This window comes from Heptranchias perlo, chromosome 7, assembly GCF_035084215.1.
Source record: "Heptranchias perlo isolate sHepPer1 chromosome 7, sHepPer1.hap1, whole genome shotgun sequence".
In the NCBI taxonomy this organism is placed as follows: Eukaryota; Metazoa; Chordata; class Chondrichthyes; order Hexanchiformes; family Hexanchidae; genus Heptranchias; species Heptranchias perlo.
The window spans coordinates 76,621,404-76,636,957 of record NC_090331.1 but is presented as its reverse complement, the minus strand read 5'-3'; the positions used below and the strand labels follow the sequence as shown (position 1 = coordinate 76,636,957).

Sequence of the window (15,554 nt, the reverse complement as noted above, 5' to 3'; positions counted from 1 at the left end):
AGAACAATCATTCCTGAATGACTAGTAAGAGAAAAGAGAATGCTTTTTGAAACAATTAACTGAGTAACTGAGATTTCTAATGTTCTAAATAGTGTTTTAAACAAAATAAAATATTTCACAACAAAGTGGTTAAGTTTATCATCTTTTGTGTCTTTTAATACCCTTATTAAAGTTTTTGTTCAAGCATCAATATGTCTCAAAAGCTGATGCTTCGAATGGATATTTTTTCCCAGAACAGTTAAAGGTAGTTACTAACCATATCTGTACATTCTGAGCAGAATTTCCAGCATGTGTGTTTCCTTGAGTTGAATGTTAAGGCTGTCTGCTCTCATCCTCTGAATATTTGTGAGTTTCTTTGCCTTTTCCAAAAGACTTCAAAACAAATAGGGGATTCATTGTTAATGGATGCTCCCTTTTCCCATGATCACCCCAACGCTCCCAGACCTCAGGATCCCTTCTCAGTCATCTCACATCCTGAGACCTGCCCTTTTGCTCCCAGAAATCCTCTTTGCAATACTCGTAGACCACAGAGCCCTCTTTCCAGTTCTCCCAGATCTCAAGGCTGCCCCCACTGCTGATAAATCAGCGTTCCTGATGATATTACTTGGCATAACACCCCCTTATAAAAATTCTGACTTACCATGAACAATGCCTCAGGACATCAGCTAGTAAAATATTAACAGCAGCTAGTAAAAGATTAAATGTTCTAGATAAGGCAAACTCTGATTTGAGGTATGTCAAGAAAATATGACCAGAGTGAAAAAGTGAATTTAATACAGATGTTCAGAAAAAGTTCTTTATTCAAATGATCTATGAACCATGGCAATAGAGGCAAAATACTGGGTTTCTTCAAAATACAGTTCGCTATCATAATGTGAGAGTTAATGTAGTAGGGGATGGGCTGAATGGCCTTCTCCCCATCCTTGACTGGTCTTATGTTCTTCATATTGTTTAGCTATTTTTCTTCCTTTTTTGATTAGGATGCAGTATCTTTTTACATTCCTTAATGCAACATAAAAACCCTTTGCTTTAGTTACTGCACTTTGTAGTTCTGCTTCCAATTTACTACTTTTTAAAAAAGTTTTCATTGGCACAAAATCATCCACAATCATCCAGCACTTCAAACATATATTTGATACACACACCTAATGGGGTCTTGCAGCAGCCAAGGGTAGAATCTGCCGAAAGAGAAACATTTCTCAAATGCTGTGACAGGCAGAAGGTACAATTTATACAACTCGGTCACTGTTCTTTCTGTTTTCAGTAAGATAAGATGAATTCAGCTATACACTTTATTTCATTTATTTCCTTCCTTGTCCTTATCATTGCTGTTACAGTGTGCCATAGACTTTGTTCTTACAGTATCATTATTGACTCCAAGCTGTTGAACAGTTTTTGAGAGCAGGAACTTCATTTATTTCTTTTGTCTTTCAGTTTTTTTTGTGTGGTTGAATATTTTCATTTTAGCAGTGAGTTCAGGCAACCTCATCAGGGGCAGTCGCTTGGATGAATTATTCAGTCTGCTGGTTTGAAGGAGCCGAATTATCATGCACAGTTAAAGCTGAATCACCTAAATTAATAACTTTTCTATACTGATGTTAACTCAGCGACTGTCTGGTTCAGTAATGCCTAGAAAGTTATAATATAATAAAAGAGGTTTATGTCCCTTTTGAGCAATCTCATTTATTAATGGTAATTATGTGGCTTTTCTAACTGATGTTGCTTTCTGGGAATCTCAATGGCTAATAGTGATCACATGCCCTTTACAATATTAGTGTCATGTTTAAACAATTATACTGGACAATAGTAATTGTGACCATTCTAGCCATAATGCTTTCTATCAGTTTCATTGACTGCTATGGCCAACCGGATTATTCTGTGTTTTGGTTGGGCTATGAACCAATGCCAATAAAGGCAGGTCAAGGTAAGGGTGGGGGGAGGATTGGTCAGTTTTAGTTAACACAATATAGTCTCCTTGGTCCTTGGTAATCACACAATCATTTCTATTATTCATCTTGGCTGCTTTTCATTTTGAGTGCTAAGATGGGAGGGGGAGTGTAAAAGGAAATAAGAGGAGCAAAGAGAGAGTATGAGAACAGAATGGCGGCAAACATAAAAGTGAATCCAAAAGTCTTCTACAGGCATGTAAACAGGCAGTAAGAGGAGGGGTAGGGCTGATCAAGGACTAAAAAGGAGATCTACTCATGGAGACAGAGGGCATGGTCGAGGTACTAAATGGGTAGTTTGCATCTGTCTTTACCAAGGAAGAAGGTGCTGCCAGAGCCTTAGTAAAGGAAGATGTAGTTGAGATACTGGATGGGCTAAAAATTGATAAAGAGGAGGTACTAGAAAGGCTAGCTGTACTTAAAGTAGATAAGTCACCCGGTCTGGATGGGATGCATCCTAGGTTGCTGAGGGAAGTAAGGGTGGAACTTGCAGAGATACTGGCCATAATCTTCCAAACATCCTTAGATGCGCGGGTGGTGCCAGAGGACTGGAGAATTGCAAATGTTACAAAAAGGGGTGTAAGGATAAACCCAGCAACTACAGGCCAGTCAGATTAACTTCGGTGGTGGGGAAACTTTTAGAAACGATAATCCAGGACAGAATCAGCAATCACTTGGACAGATGTGGATTGATTAGGGAAAGCCAGCACGGATTTGTTAAAGGTAAATCGTGTTTAACCAACTTGAATGAATTTTTTGATGAGGTAACAGAGAGAGTAGAGGAGGGCATTGCGGTTGATGTGGTATATATGGACTTTCGAAAGGCATTTGATAAAGTGCCACATAATAGGCTTAATCAAAATTGAAGCACATGGAATAAAAGGGGCAGTAGCAGCATGGATACAAAATTGGCTAAGTAACAGGAAGCAGAGAGTAGTGGTGAACAGTTGTTTTTTGGACTGGAGGGAGGTGTACAGTGGTGTACCCCAGGGGTCGGGGCTGGGACCACTGCTTTTCTTGATATGTATTAATAACTTGGATTTGGGTGTACAGGGCACAATTTCCAAATTTGCAGATGACACAAAACTTGGAAGTGTAGTGAACAGTGAGGAGGATAGTGAAAGACTTCAAGAGGATACAGACAGGCTGGTGAAATGGACGGACACATGGCAGATGAAATTTAACACAGAAAAATGCGAAGTGATACATTTCGGCAGGAAGAACGAGAGGCAATATAAACTAAAGGGAACAATTCTAAAAGGGGTACAGGAACAGAGAGATCCGGGGGTTTACGTGTACAAATCGTTGAAGGTTGCAGGGCAGGTTGAGAAAGTGGTTAAAAAAGCATACGAGATCCTAGGCTTTATAAATAGAGGCATAGAATACAAAAGCAAGGAAGTCATGATGAACCTTTATAAAACACTGGTTTGACCACAACTGTGTCCAGTTCTGGGCACTGCACTTCAGGAAAGATGTGAAGGCCTTAGAGAGGGTGCAGAAGAGATTTACTAGAATGATTCCAGGGATGATGGACTATAGTTAGGTGCATAGACTGGAGAAGCTGGGGTTGTTCTCCTTGGAACAGAGCAGATTAAGAGGAGATTTGATAGAGGTATTTAAAATCATGAAAGGTCTAGATAGAGAGAAACTGTTCCCATTGGCGGAAGGGTCAAGGACCAGGGTCAAGAACCACCACCACATTTAAGGTGATTGGCAAAAGAACCAAAGGTGACATGAGGAAAAACTTTTTTACACAGCGATGGGTTGTGATCTGGAATGCACTGCCGGGGTGGTGGTGGAGGCAGGTTCAATCATGGCTTTCAAAAAGAGAACCGGATAAGTACGTGAAAGGAAAAAATTTGCAGGGCTACGGGGATAGGGTAGGGGAGTGAGACTAGCTGGATTACTCTTGCATAGAGCCGGCATGGACTCGATGGGCTGAATGGCCTCCTTCCGTGCTGTAACCTGTCTGATTCTATGATTGATCCATGGGAACAATATGACTGAAAAATCTTGTCACTGTTCTGTGGTAACTGCTGATTATGATAACCATGTGAATGTAACAAGATCACGATGGCAAAGTGCAATCACAGAAGAGTTTCACCTGATTTTTTGTGGGCTACAAAAAATAGTCCCACAAAAATGTGTTACCGGTGTCATAAATAGACTATAGGTTGAGAGGGGACGGTTCAACATTTTCTCCCCGTTTATTATAAAATTAATAGCGATAGATGTAGTACAGGACGGTGAGCAGTGGAATAGGAGGAACTATATGAATACACACATAATGTATATACGTAATATAGTAAATATACTTTAAAAAAAATGTCCGAAAGCAATGTCGCAGGATACTATTTAAAAAAGCACATAGATTTAGAATAAAGGTATTGAAGCTAACTAATTTTTTGTCACTGAGTTCAAAAGGATCTTAAGCTAATTTTCTTAAAGTGATGTTACTACTGTTTGCTTGTAAATAGAGCTTCAATATGTTGATCATTAGTTACAGAATTCTAGGTGCTCTTGGAGCATGTAGGAAAATTGACTGAAGGTTCTGATGAATTTATTAAGGCAACTTTGAAAGGAAGGAAACAGGATGTGAGTTTAGCTCGAAATTAACTATTGTGTTGAGCTTTACAAGATGGTCAAAACAGGTAGGCCCATTATTTAGCACAAATAAAGGCAGTGTTCAGGAAAAGCCTTTTGTTGCCCAGGATGGCAGAGAACTGTTAAGGTCTAAATCATACCATCAAAGGAACTGGCTTGTTAAATTAAACTTAAAGGACAGGGTTTCCCTTTTTAATCTGTCTGGAGATGCCAGAAAAGCCTTAAGCCACAACTGCTCTAAATCTGATACTAGAAACAATTTAAGACATCTCCTCTCTAAGTCTGCCCGAGAGTCCACATCCATCTTAAGCCAAACTTATTGCAAATCTGCTTGAAGATTCGAGAAATATCTTAATCGCAAAGCTACCTGGGAGATTGAAGAGTTTTAAAGGCCTTAGAGATTTGGCGGGAGTGATTAGTTCACTTAAAACCAGCAGAGAATGTCCACAGAAACTAAGGGGCAAATTTTAACAGGGAGCTGGGAAAAGGGCGGGGAATTCCAGACAGGAAACCCGGAAGTATGGGTTTCTTGGACGTCCTTACAATTTTGACGTAAGGACGTTTTTCAATTTTTTTCTGTAGGTTTCCTGCCCGACAGCCAGCTAGACTGACAGGCTGGCTGTCATTCATACGGGAGAGCAGCCAGGGAGCGGATGCCAGCAGTTAAGTCTTAGATCGGGGTGGGGGGGGGGGAATGGTCGGTCATGGTGGGAGGGGGGTGGTTCGGGGGTCATGGTGGGGCGTCGGTAGTCATTTGGGAGGTCATCAGGGGGGTCGGATTTCAGGGCTGAGTCATGGAGAGGTCGGACATCGGGGAGTCATAGATCGATCATGGGGGAGGCCGGAGATCATGTAGTGGGGTGGAGATCGTGGGGGATGGTCGAAGATCGTGGGGGGGTTGGGGGTCGGCCAATTGTGTGTGTGGGGTTGCAGCAGGAAAGCTTGTTGGGCCCGGAGGAAACACTCCTGCTCCTCCTGGCCCACAAGAAGTGCAATAAAGGCATTCAGCTGTTAATCCGGGTCTTACGTGGCGTGAAGCAGAAGGCCTGGGAAGAGGCCTGGACGATTAATCCAGAGTCATGAGTTCAAATCCCACCACGGCAGCTGGGGAATTTAAATTCAATTAATTAAATTCAATTAATTAAATAAAAATCTGGAATTAAAATACTAGTATCAGAAATGGTGGCCATGAAACTACTGAATTGTCGTAAAATCCCATCTGGTTCACTAATTTCCTTTAGGGAAGGAAACCTGCCGTCCTTACCTGGTCTGGCCGACATGTGACTCCAGACCCACAGCAATGTGGTTGATTCTTAATTGCCGTCTGAAATGGCCTAGCAAGCCACTCAGTTGTAAAATCTTGCTAAAAAAAGTCATAATAAGAATAAAACCGGACGGACCACCCGGCATCAGAGCACAAGGCAGCGGACACGACAAAGGCAAACCAAGCCCAGTCGACCCTGCAAAGTCCTCCTTACTAACATCTGGGGACTTGTGCCAAAATTGGGAGAGCTGTCCCACAGACTAGTCAAGCAACATCCTGACATACCCATACTCAGAGAATCATACCTTTCAGCCAATGTCCCAGACTCTTCCATCACCATCCCTGGGTATGTCCTGTCCCACCGGCAGGACAGACTGACCAGAGGTGGCGGTACAGTGATATACAGTCAGGAGGCAGTGGCCCTGGGAGTCCTCAACATTGACTCCATGAAATCTCATGGCATCAGGTCAAACATGGGCAAGGAAACCTCCTGCTAATTACCACCTACTGCCCTCCCTCAGCTGATGAATCAGTCCTCCTCCATGTTGAACACCACTTGGAGGAAGCACTGAGGGTAGCAAGGGCACAGAATGTACTCTGGATGGGGGACTTCAATGTCCATCACCAAGAGTGGCTCGGTAGCACCACTGCTGACCGAGCTGGCCGAGTCCTGAAGGACATAGCTGCCAGACTGGGCCTGTGGCAGGGGTGAGCGAACCAACACGAGGGGAAAAACTTACTTGACCTCGTCCTCACCAATCTACCTGTCGCAAATGCATCTGTCCATAACAGTGTTGGTAGGAGTGTCCACCGCACCATTCTTGTGGAGACGAAGTCCCGTCTTCACACTGAGGATACCATTCAACGTGTTGTGTGGCACTACCACCGTGCTAAATGGGATAGATTCAGAACAGATCTAGCAGCTCAAAACTGGGCATCCATGAGGCGCTGTGGGCCATCAGCAGCAGCAGAATTGTATTCCAGCACAATCTGTAACCTCATGGCCCGGCATATTCCTCACTCTACCATTACCAACAAGCCAGGGGATCAACCCTGGTTCAATAAGAAGAGCATGCCAGGAGCAGCACCAGGCATACCTAAAAATAAGGTTCCAACCTGGTGAAGCTACAATTCAGGACTACATGCATGCTAAACAGCAGAAGCAACATGCTATAGACAGAGCTAAGCGATTCCACAATCAACGGATCAGATCAAAGCTCTGCAGTCCTGCCACATCCAGTCGTGAATGGTGGTGGACAATTAAACAACTAACGGGAGGAGGAGGCTCTGTAAACATCCCCATCCTCAATAATGGCGGAGTCCAGCACGTGAGTGCAAAAGACAAGGCTGAAGTGTTTGCAACCATCTTCAGCCAGAAGTGCCGAGTGGATGATCCATCTCAGCCTCCTCCCGATATCCCCACCATCACAGCAGCCAGTCTTCAGCCAATTCGATTCACTCCACATGATATCAAGAAACGGCTGAGTGCACTGGATACAGCAAAGGCTATGGGCCCCGACAACATCCCGGCTGTAGTACTGAAGACTTGTGCTCCAGAACTAGCCACACCTCTAGCCAAGCTGTTCCAGTACTGCTACAACACTGGCATCCACCCGACAATGTGGAAAATTGCCCAGGTATGTCCTGTCCACAAAAAGCAGGACAAATCCAATTTGGCCAATTACCGCCCCATCAGTCTACTCTCAATCATCAGCAAAGTGATGGAATGTGTCATCGACAGTGCTATCAAGCGGCACTTACTCACCAATAACCTGCTCACCGATGCTCAGTTTGGGTTCCACCAGGACCACTCGGCTCCAGACCTCATTACAGCCTTGGTCCAAATATTGGACAAAAAAGCTGAATTCCAGAGGTGAGGTGAGAGTGACTGCCCTTGACATCAAGGCAGCATTTGACCGAGTGTGGCACCAAGGAGCCCTAGTAAAATTGAAGTCAATGGGAATCAGGGGTAAAACTTTCCAGTGGCTGGAGTCATACCTAGCACAAAGGAAGATGGTAGTGGTTGTTGGAGGCCAATTTATCTCAGCCCCAGGACATTGCTGCAGGAGTTCCTCAGGGCAGTGTCCAAAGCCCAACCATCTTCAGCTGCTTCATCAATGACCTTCCCTCCATCATAAGGTCAGAAATGGGGATGTTCGCTGATGATTGCACAGTGTTCAGTTCCATTCGCAATCCCTCAAATAATGAAGCAGTCCGAGCCCACATGCGGCAAGACCTGGACAACATCCAGACTTGGGCTGATAAGTGGCACGTAACATTCACGCCAGACAAGTGCCAGGCAATGACCATCTCCAACAAGAGAGAGTCTAACCACCTCCCCTTGACATTCAACGGCATTACCATCGCCGAATCCCCTACCATCAACATCCTGGGGGTCACCATTGATCTAAAACTTAACTGGACCAGCCATATAAATAACGTGGCTACAAGAGCAGGTCAGAGGCTGGGTATTCTGTGGCAAGTGACTCACCTCCTGACTCCCCAAAGCCCTTCCACCATCTACAAGGCACAAGTCAGGAGTGTGATGGAATACTCTCCACTTGTCTGGATGAGTGCAGCTCCAACAACACTCAAGAAGCTCAACACCATCCAGGACAATGCAGCCTGCTTGATTGGTACCCCATCCACCACCCTAAACATTCACTCCCTTCATCACCGGCGCACTGTGGCTGCAGTGTGTACCATCCACAGGATACACTGCAGCAACTTGCCAAGGCTTCTTCGACAGCACCTCCCAAACCCGCGACCTGTACCACCTAGAAGGACAAGAGCAGCAGGCACATGGGAACACCACCACCTGCATGTTCCCCTCCAAGTCACACACCATCCCGACTTGGAAATATATCGCCGTTCCTTCATCATCGCTGGGTCAAAATCCTGGAACTCTCTTCCTAACAGCACTATGGGAGAACCATCACCACACGGACTGCAGCGGTTCATGAAGGCCGCTCACCACCACCTTCTCGAGGGCAATTAGGGATGGGCAATAAATGCTGGCCTTGCCAGCGACGCCCACATCCGATGAACAAAAAAAAAAGTGGGGGGACTTCCTGACAGGAAACCCGGAAGTCCTGGCCCCCAAGAGTTAATAATAATAAACCTATTTAAATGGAGCCCGCAGCCTCCTTAAAAGATTTTACTGATTGACCCGCTGTCTGTGAGCGGTTTGGTTGCCTGCCCCTCGACCAGCCTCCTTTAAAACCGAACATGGGCGCGTGGGAGGCGGATTGGGGTCAGGTTTTACTTTATTACGATTTTTACCTTCCCAACCACCCCCAACTCACCTGGTCATGGGGTTAAAATTTACCCCTAAATATTAGTTTGCCTCGTCCTGGAGACTGAGGAGAGCCTTGAAGATTATCTGTGTTAGTTTGTGAGAAACTAAGAAAGCTCAGGAACTCTGTTGATTCGTGAGAACCTTAGTATTTAGTTCCTGAGAAATTGGGAGATTAGAAATGGACAAATAGGTTGTTCCTCTTAGAAACCTACTGTCAGGAAGTAGTTTGTGCAACTGACAATAACAGGTGGTTCATCTGAGAAACTAACTGGCAAGTTATATTTTATGTAACACTGACTAGCCAAGATTACAAATTAAGGGAAGAATTGGATTCATTGCTCTACCTTTTATGACCATTTGTGTGTCAAAAATGCTAATGACCAAAGAGATTTTGACACCACTGAAATACTATTTGCAAAGAAAAACATCCAGAGCTTTACGATGAAACTGGAGGCATTTTAGAAGAAGTCTATGAGACCTAACTGGATCAGTTGTGGACTGCATTCTCAGACAGAACAGTATTTAATATGAATATTTGTAACTTGCTCCTTGGCTTTTTACCAGAGCACTTATAACAAAATTAGATTAAATATTTTGCTTTTGACATAGACTGCACTTTGCTAGTCTATAGAGACAGACTTGATATTTAAAATTGTATTTCCAGCTATTAACTTAGAGTCATTTAATGCTTTGTAATTAAGGTTCTTTTCGGGTTTATCGATCCAGCATTCATCATCTTACAAGCAGGAGCAGTTTAATCTCAGGTGCAGTTTTACTATAGTGCACTGATTTCAGCTTCATACAATTAGAACAAAAGCAATTCACTGTAGTTTATTATAAGATTCTCCCCACCCCATCCAAAAATTAACATTGAATATCCCAGATACTGGTGGGAATTCTTAGTGATCTGTAGGGCTGCAGATAATTGATGCTCTACTCGAGGAGGAAATGGCCTTTTAAATTTCTTACATAGTATGAGACCATTTCTTCCCTGGTGCACATAATCAGCCCATCAATGTGATAGCGCAGTTCAAACAGAGTTAACTGAAGTGGCACTATTCCAAATCTCATGGCAGAATCTAAAAATGCATATTTTTGTGATGTTGGACTTTGAATTCCACAGACCATTTGCATTAACACCAATATGGTGAAAATAAAATTTTGCTCAGTTTAGGTGGGAATGGATTGAAACCATTTGTGCTTTCTTGATAAAAGTTGTTCACAAATGGGTTCTATATCTTCAGATTGTAAGTGTCTGAGCATCTCAGCAATGTGCACCAGTACCTCACACTTAATCCCAAATAGGCCCACTTTGGGGTATTATATAACCTGATCATTCTGGAAGAGTAATCCTTGGATGCATTTTAGCCTTCATTCCCAGCTTGATATATCAGCTTCCTAACGTGCATCAATGCCTTAAATCGTAGTCTCATAAAAAACGTTCGTAATGTACATCAGTTCCTTAGCACCTCATCCCAGGAGAGGACCCTCTCAAATGTGCACCAGCAAGAGACTTTTACTTCCCACTCCAACCATCAGCTATTCTCTTTGAGTGAGATTACTTAATCGGTATTAAGTTACAAGGAGCTTTGAGAGAGGAAACTTTCATCCAATCAACCAGGTTTCAAATATCAAAGTACTCACTGCACACCCCATTCCCAAATTGTGTACAACACTCTCAGTATACACTGGCTAATACCAGTTGAGTTTATATTCTAATCTTATTTCCACAGCTCTGAAGCACTTGACAAAGCAAGTACTGAACAGCATGACAGGATTTATAGCACTTCCATCAATCTTGCAACGAATTTTACAGGTGAGTCCTGAGGCACTGTTCTTCTAACAACTGGAGCTTTAAGTAGTGAATCCAAAATGTTGGCAAAGTGATAGTTACCTGGTGAGTGTATGTTTTCAGTTCATCACATTTTGGCCCAGAACTTGTTGGAGCAGGGCATGTACTGTGAGTTGGATTGTTTTCCTGACCCTTCAGCTCCAATTATTTTTCCGCCTCTAATTGCTGGAAGTGCGAGGTCAATGGGGCATCTGGAACCTTGGTGAACGATGGGACCAATAGTCTATCTCCTTAACCAATGAACTTTAAGGATAGAGAAAGAAACAGAGGAACGACGGAGAAGGAAATGGGCTGAATTAGAGTCAAATCAGGTACAGAAAGAGAAATAAAGAGAGGGAAAGAAAGATTGGATTGAGAGAGAGAGAAAAAGAGACAGGAAGGATGTAATTGCACTAGAGAGGGTACAGAGGAGATTTACGAGGATGTTGCCAGGACTGGAGAATTTTAGCTATGAGAAAAGATTGGATAAGTTAGGGTTGTTTTCATTGGAACAGAGGAGGCTGAGGGCTGATTTAATTGAGATATATAAAATTATGAAGGACCTGGCTAGAGTGGATAGGGAGGATCTGTTTCCCTTAGCAGAGAGGTCAGTAACCAGGGGGCATAGATTTAAAGTGATTGGTTAAAGGATCATCAGGGGCTCAGTCATCGGCAGGGTGCCAGGGGGGGTGGTCGGTCATCGTGGGCTCAGTCATCGGCGGGGTGGTGGGGGGGTCGGTCATCACGGGCTCAGTCATTGGGAGGGGGTCGGTCATCACTGGCTCAGTCATGGGAGGGGGTCGGTCATCACGGGCTCTGTCATGGGGGGGGAGTTGGTCAACACGAGCTCAGTCATGGGGGGGTCGGTCATCACAGGCTCAGTCATGGGGGGGTCGGTCATCACAGGCTCAGTCATGTGGGGGTCGGACATCGGGGGCTCAGTCGTGGGGGGTCGGTCATCAGGGGCTCAAACATGGGGCGGGGGTCGGAGCTCATGGGAAGGGTTGGAGATCGTGGAGAGAGGGGAGAAGATGGCGGGGGGGGGGGGGGGGGGTTGGTCGATCGCGTGTATGGGCAGATCAAAGCAGTCAATTGAAGCTAATTAAAAAGTAAGACCAAGAGCATTAAATCAGTTAGTTGAAGAATGGCTCATTTTCTGGCAATCCCACTCCTCCGTGATGCTGGAGATTGCCCTGTTCCAGTCACAAATCGATTACGATTGATTGCGCTGATTCATGGGAGATTTTATGTTCAGACTCATGCTAATGATTTTGCACGGAAACTTGAGCATAACTTCACCCCGGCAAAACTGGTGCTGTGTCCGGCGCATTCTGGGGGCATTTTGCCGATAGGGCCCCTGACGGAAACAATGCCCTAATCTCTTCCTTCCTGGCTTGGCATCCATTTTAGATATACTTATTTGAGAAGCAACTTGAGACATCTTTTACACTAAGGGTACTATAAAACTGCAAGCTGTTGTTTACGACATAAAGGTAGAGGGTTTGGGAAACAGCAAGGGAGATTGCTAGAGATTTCAGGAGAACATAAACAGATTAGCAGAATGGATACACAGGTGGCAGATGGAATTTAGTTCTGCCAAGTGTGAGATAATGCACTAATACATTTTGGATGGAAAACAAAGGAATGGAGTATGCATTCAATGGAAAGAAGGTAACTGGTGTGAATGATCAGAGACATCTAGAGGTTCAAATACATAATTCCTTGAAGGTGCGAGTGTAATTGGTTAAAGGCACAAAAACGTCAGGGGCATTTTGGTTTAGAAATATGGATATAGAGTTCAAGAACAAAGAGGTAATAAATTTGTACAAGGCAATGGTTATGCCACAATTAGAGCACTGTGTGCAATCTTACAGATGTAAGGAGTCGTACAACACCAGGTTATAGTCCAACAGCTTTATTTGAAATCACAAGCTTTCGGAGCTTTCCTCCTTCGTCAGGTGAGTGCAGGGTTCCATAAAGGCACAGCATATATAGTCAGAAAGGACCTTAAAGAATATACAGTGTAGATTCACCAGGGTGATAACTAGTGATAACTGAAATACTTGGATTTATTCCATGAAACAGAGAAGATGAAGAAGAGATTTAATAGTGGTATTTAAAATTATGAAGGGTATTGATGAGGTGAATAGGGAAAGACTATTTACTTTGGTTGGGGATACAGTGATGAGGAGGCTCATCAACTTAAAATTGATACCAAGGAATTGAGGAAAGAGGTTTGGAAAATTATCTTTTGCAGTGTTTTTAGAGTATGGAATGCTTTGCCACAGGGAGTAGTTGAGGCAGAGACCATTGCATCTTTTAAGGGAAAATGTGAAGCAGCAGAAGATTTGTGGCATGGGGAGAGGAGAACTATGGGATTTGTTTTGAATTGCTTTGCCAAAGAACCAGCACAGACACAAGGGCTGAATGGCATCTTCAGTGCTGTAAACTTGTAAGGTTCAATGGAACATATTTCTACTTTCTACACCCAATCTCAGGATCAAACACATATGTGGCTGATATAGGATAAATCTCCATTTCACTCCATTCAGCAATCTAGTCAGGTATAGAAAAGATATAGGCAGAGCAAAATTACATCTCCTTGCGGGATTGGAGCATATTATCTATTTGAGATTTTCTAGGTAAGAGATAACATGGGTTGAGTAAAGCTCTATAAAGCGGGGGATATATGGAGGATAAAAGTTAATCCATTCTGCCTAGTGAGCATTCCTGGGTCAGTTAAAGCAGAGGATAGATGCAGGGTTAAATTCCTCTATATTAATTCACCAAATACTTCCAGGTCAGTTGTAGTATAGGATAGATTTTTTACTGTGAGTATGCTTTTCTTAGCAGCACATGTACCCATTGCTCCTGTAATATTAATTTTGCACAGCTCTGCGGATTGCATGAGTGACTAACAAGTATAAATGTTTCAAATTATTGTTGAACATTTTAAGAGTCTACAGTGACATACTGCTGGTCTATATTGAGGTAGAAAATAAAGACTGATCCTTTTAATTTGTCCTTTGGATTAGACTTTGTAATAATCGATTATCGGCTGCAATATTACAGTGCTGTATGCTGAGTGCGACTAGACAGAGATTTTATGAATCTCTCTGACATTGAAAGGTAGTTAATCACTGGTGCACAGCTTTCAGAATGCATGCAAGAGATAAGTCACAATAATCTCGTGTCACTTCACAGCATTTGATCTAATAAGCCTTTGAATTCTGCACAGCGATAACATTTTTTTAAAAAAGAAAATGAATCCTTTAAACTCTAATCCCACAGAAGCTTTTGGTAATAATCAAAAGAAACAAAGAACACATTCCTTTCAAATCATATTGGGCTGGAGCTGATTGGTAAAAAGAAACCTGTTTGAAGCCAAATTTCCATCACATCTCGCAGTTTATTTTAAAAATTGTATAATGTCTTCAAATATTATGAAGAAACGAAATTACTAAACAATTTTACAATTTTGTTTTATTCTAAAGAAACCAGAAGTTCTTGATAAATGTAATGCTTCCAAAAAATTGCCTGATGTGTAACCAGTGCAGCCTCCATAGTTCCACAGAAACATTATCTGGTCTTGCATAGCCAGGAGTTTGCCTCTGCTGCCCAGATGTCACAATGTTGAGTTACCCTTGAGTTACCCTGGTGGAACCAGGTGACATCTGGTGACTAGATTGATTCCTGGGATGAGAGGGTTGTCCTATGAGGAGAGATCGAGTAGAATGGGCCTATATTCTCGAGTTTAGAAGAATGAGAGGTGATCTCATTGAAACGTATAAAATTCTTGGAGGGCTTGACAGGGTAGATGCTTAGAGGCTGTTTCCCCTGGCTGGAGAATCTAGAACTATGGGTCATAGTCTCAAGATAAGGGGTTGGCCATTTAGGACCGAGATGAGGAAAAATTTCTTCACTCAGAGGGTTGTGAATCTTTGGAATTCTTTACCCCAGGTACAGGGCTATGGATGCTCAGTTGTTGAGTATATTCCAGACTGAGATCAATAGATTTTTGGACACTAAGGGAATCAAGGGATAAGGTGGAAAAGTAGAGTTGAGGTAGAAGATCAGCCATGATCTTAATGAATGGTAGAGCAGACTCGAGGGGCCATATGGCCTATTCCTGCTCCTATTTCTTATGTTCTTATGTAGCTTGTTTAACGTTTTGAAGAACACAACTTTTAACAGAATGAGGCTGAATCTCAGACATCCCCCTTCGATTTGTTTGGAAGCACAGGTAACCACACCCCCAATTTGAGTGGGAAGAGCAAAGCCAATGTGAACAGGTGACAGAATAGGCAACCTTGATTTAAAATAAATTTAAAACTACCAATTATCAGTTTGTAGCATGTAGTTATTAGAAGACATGTGTAGAAAGAGGAACAAAATAAGGTCGTTAATGTTACTCTATCTGTGATTAACATGGAATCAATGGTTTGTAGGTGGTGTGGAATTGATTTTCCCCTACCCAACACCCTGGAGTATAATGGAAGGAGAACGTATAATGCTTTTCTATTTGTAACATTGATAACTTGTCACTGGAACCTTGCAGCAGTAAGGACCGCCCTCTCCTCTGACTAGGATCAACTATTCTCTTGTTAGTCT

General features: G+C 43.0%; 1 protein-coding gene across 2 annotated transcripts in view; it reads left to right on the top strand.

Annotated features, from left to right (window-relative positions):
* vps8 (VPS8 subunit of CORVET complex) overlaps window positions 1-15,554 on the top strand; it is a 624,186-nt gene that overhangs the window by 295,251 nt on the left and 313,381 nt on the right. For both annotated transcript variants that reach the window (XM_067987929.1, XM_067987930.1), the window contains exon 40: window positions 10,846-10,928. In XM_067987929.1, the coding sequence (XP_067844030.1) occupies window positions 10,846-10,928 (83 nt within the window). The remainder of the gene's footprint in view (window positions 1-10,845; window positions 10,929-15,554) is intronic.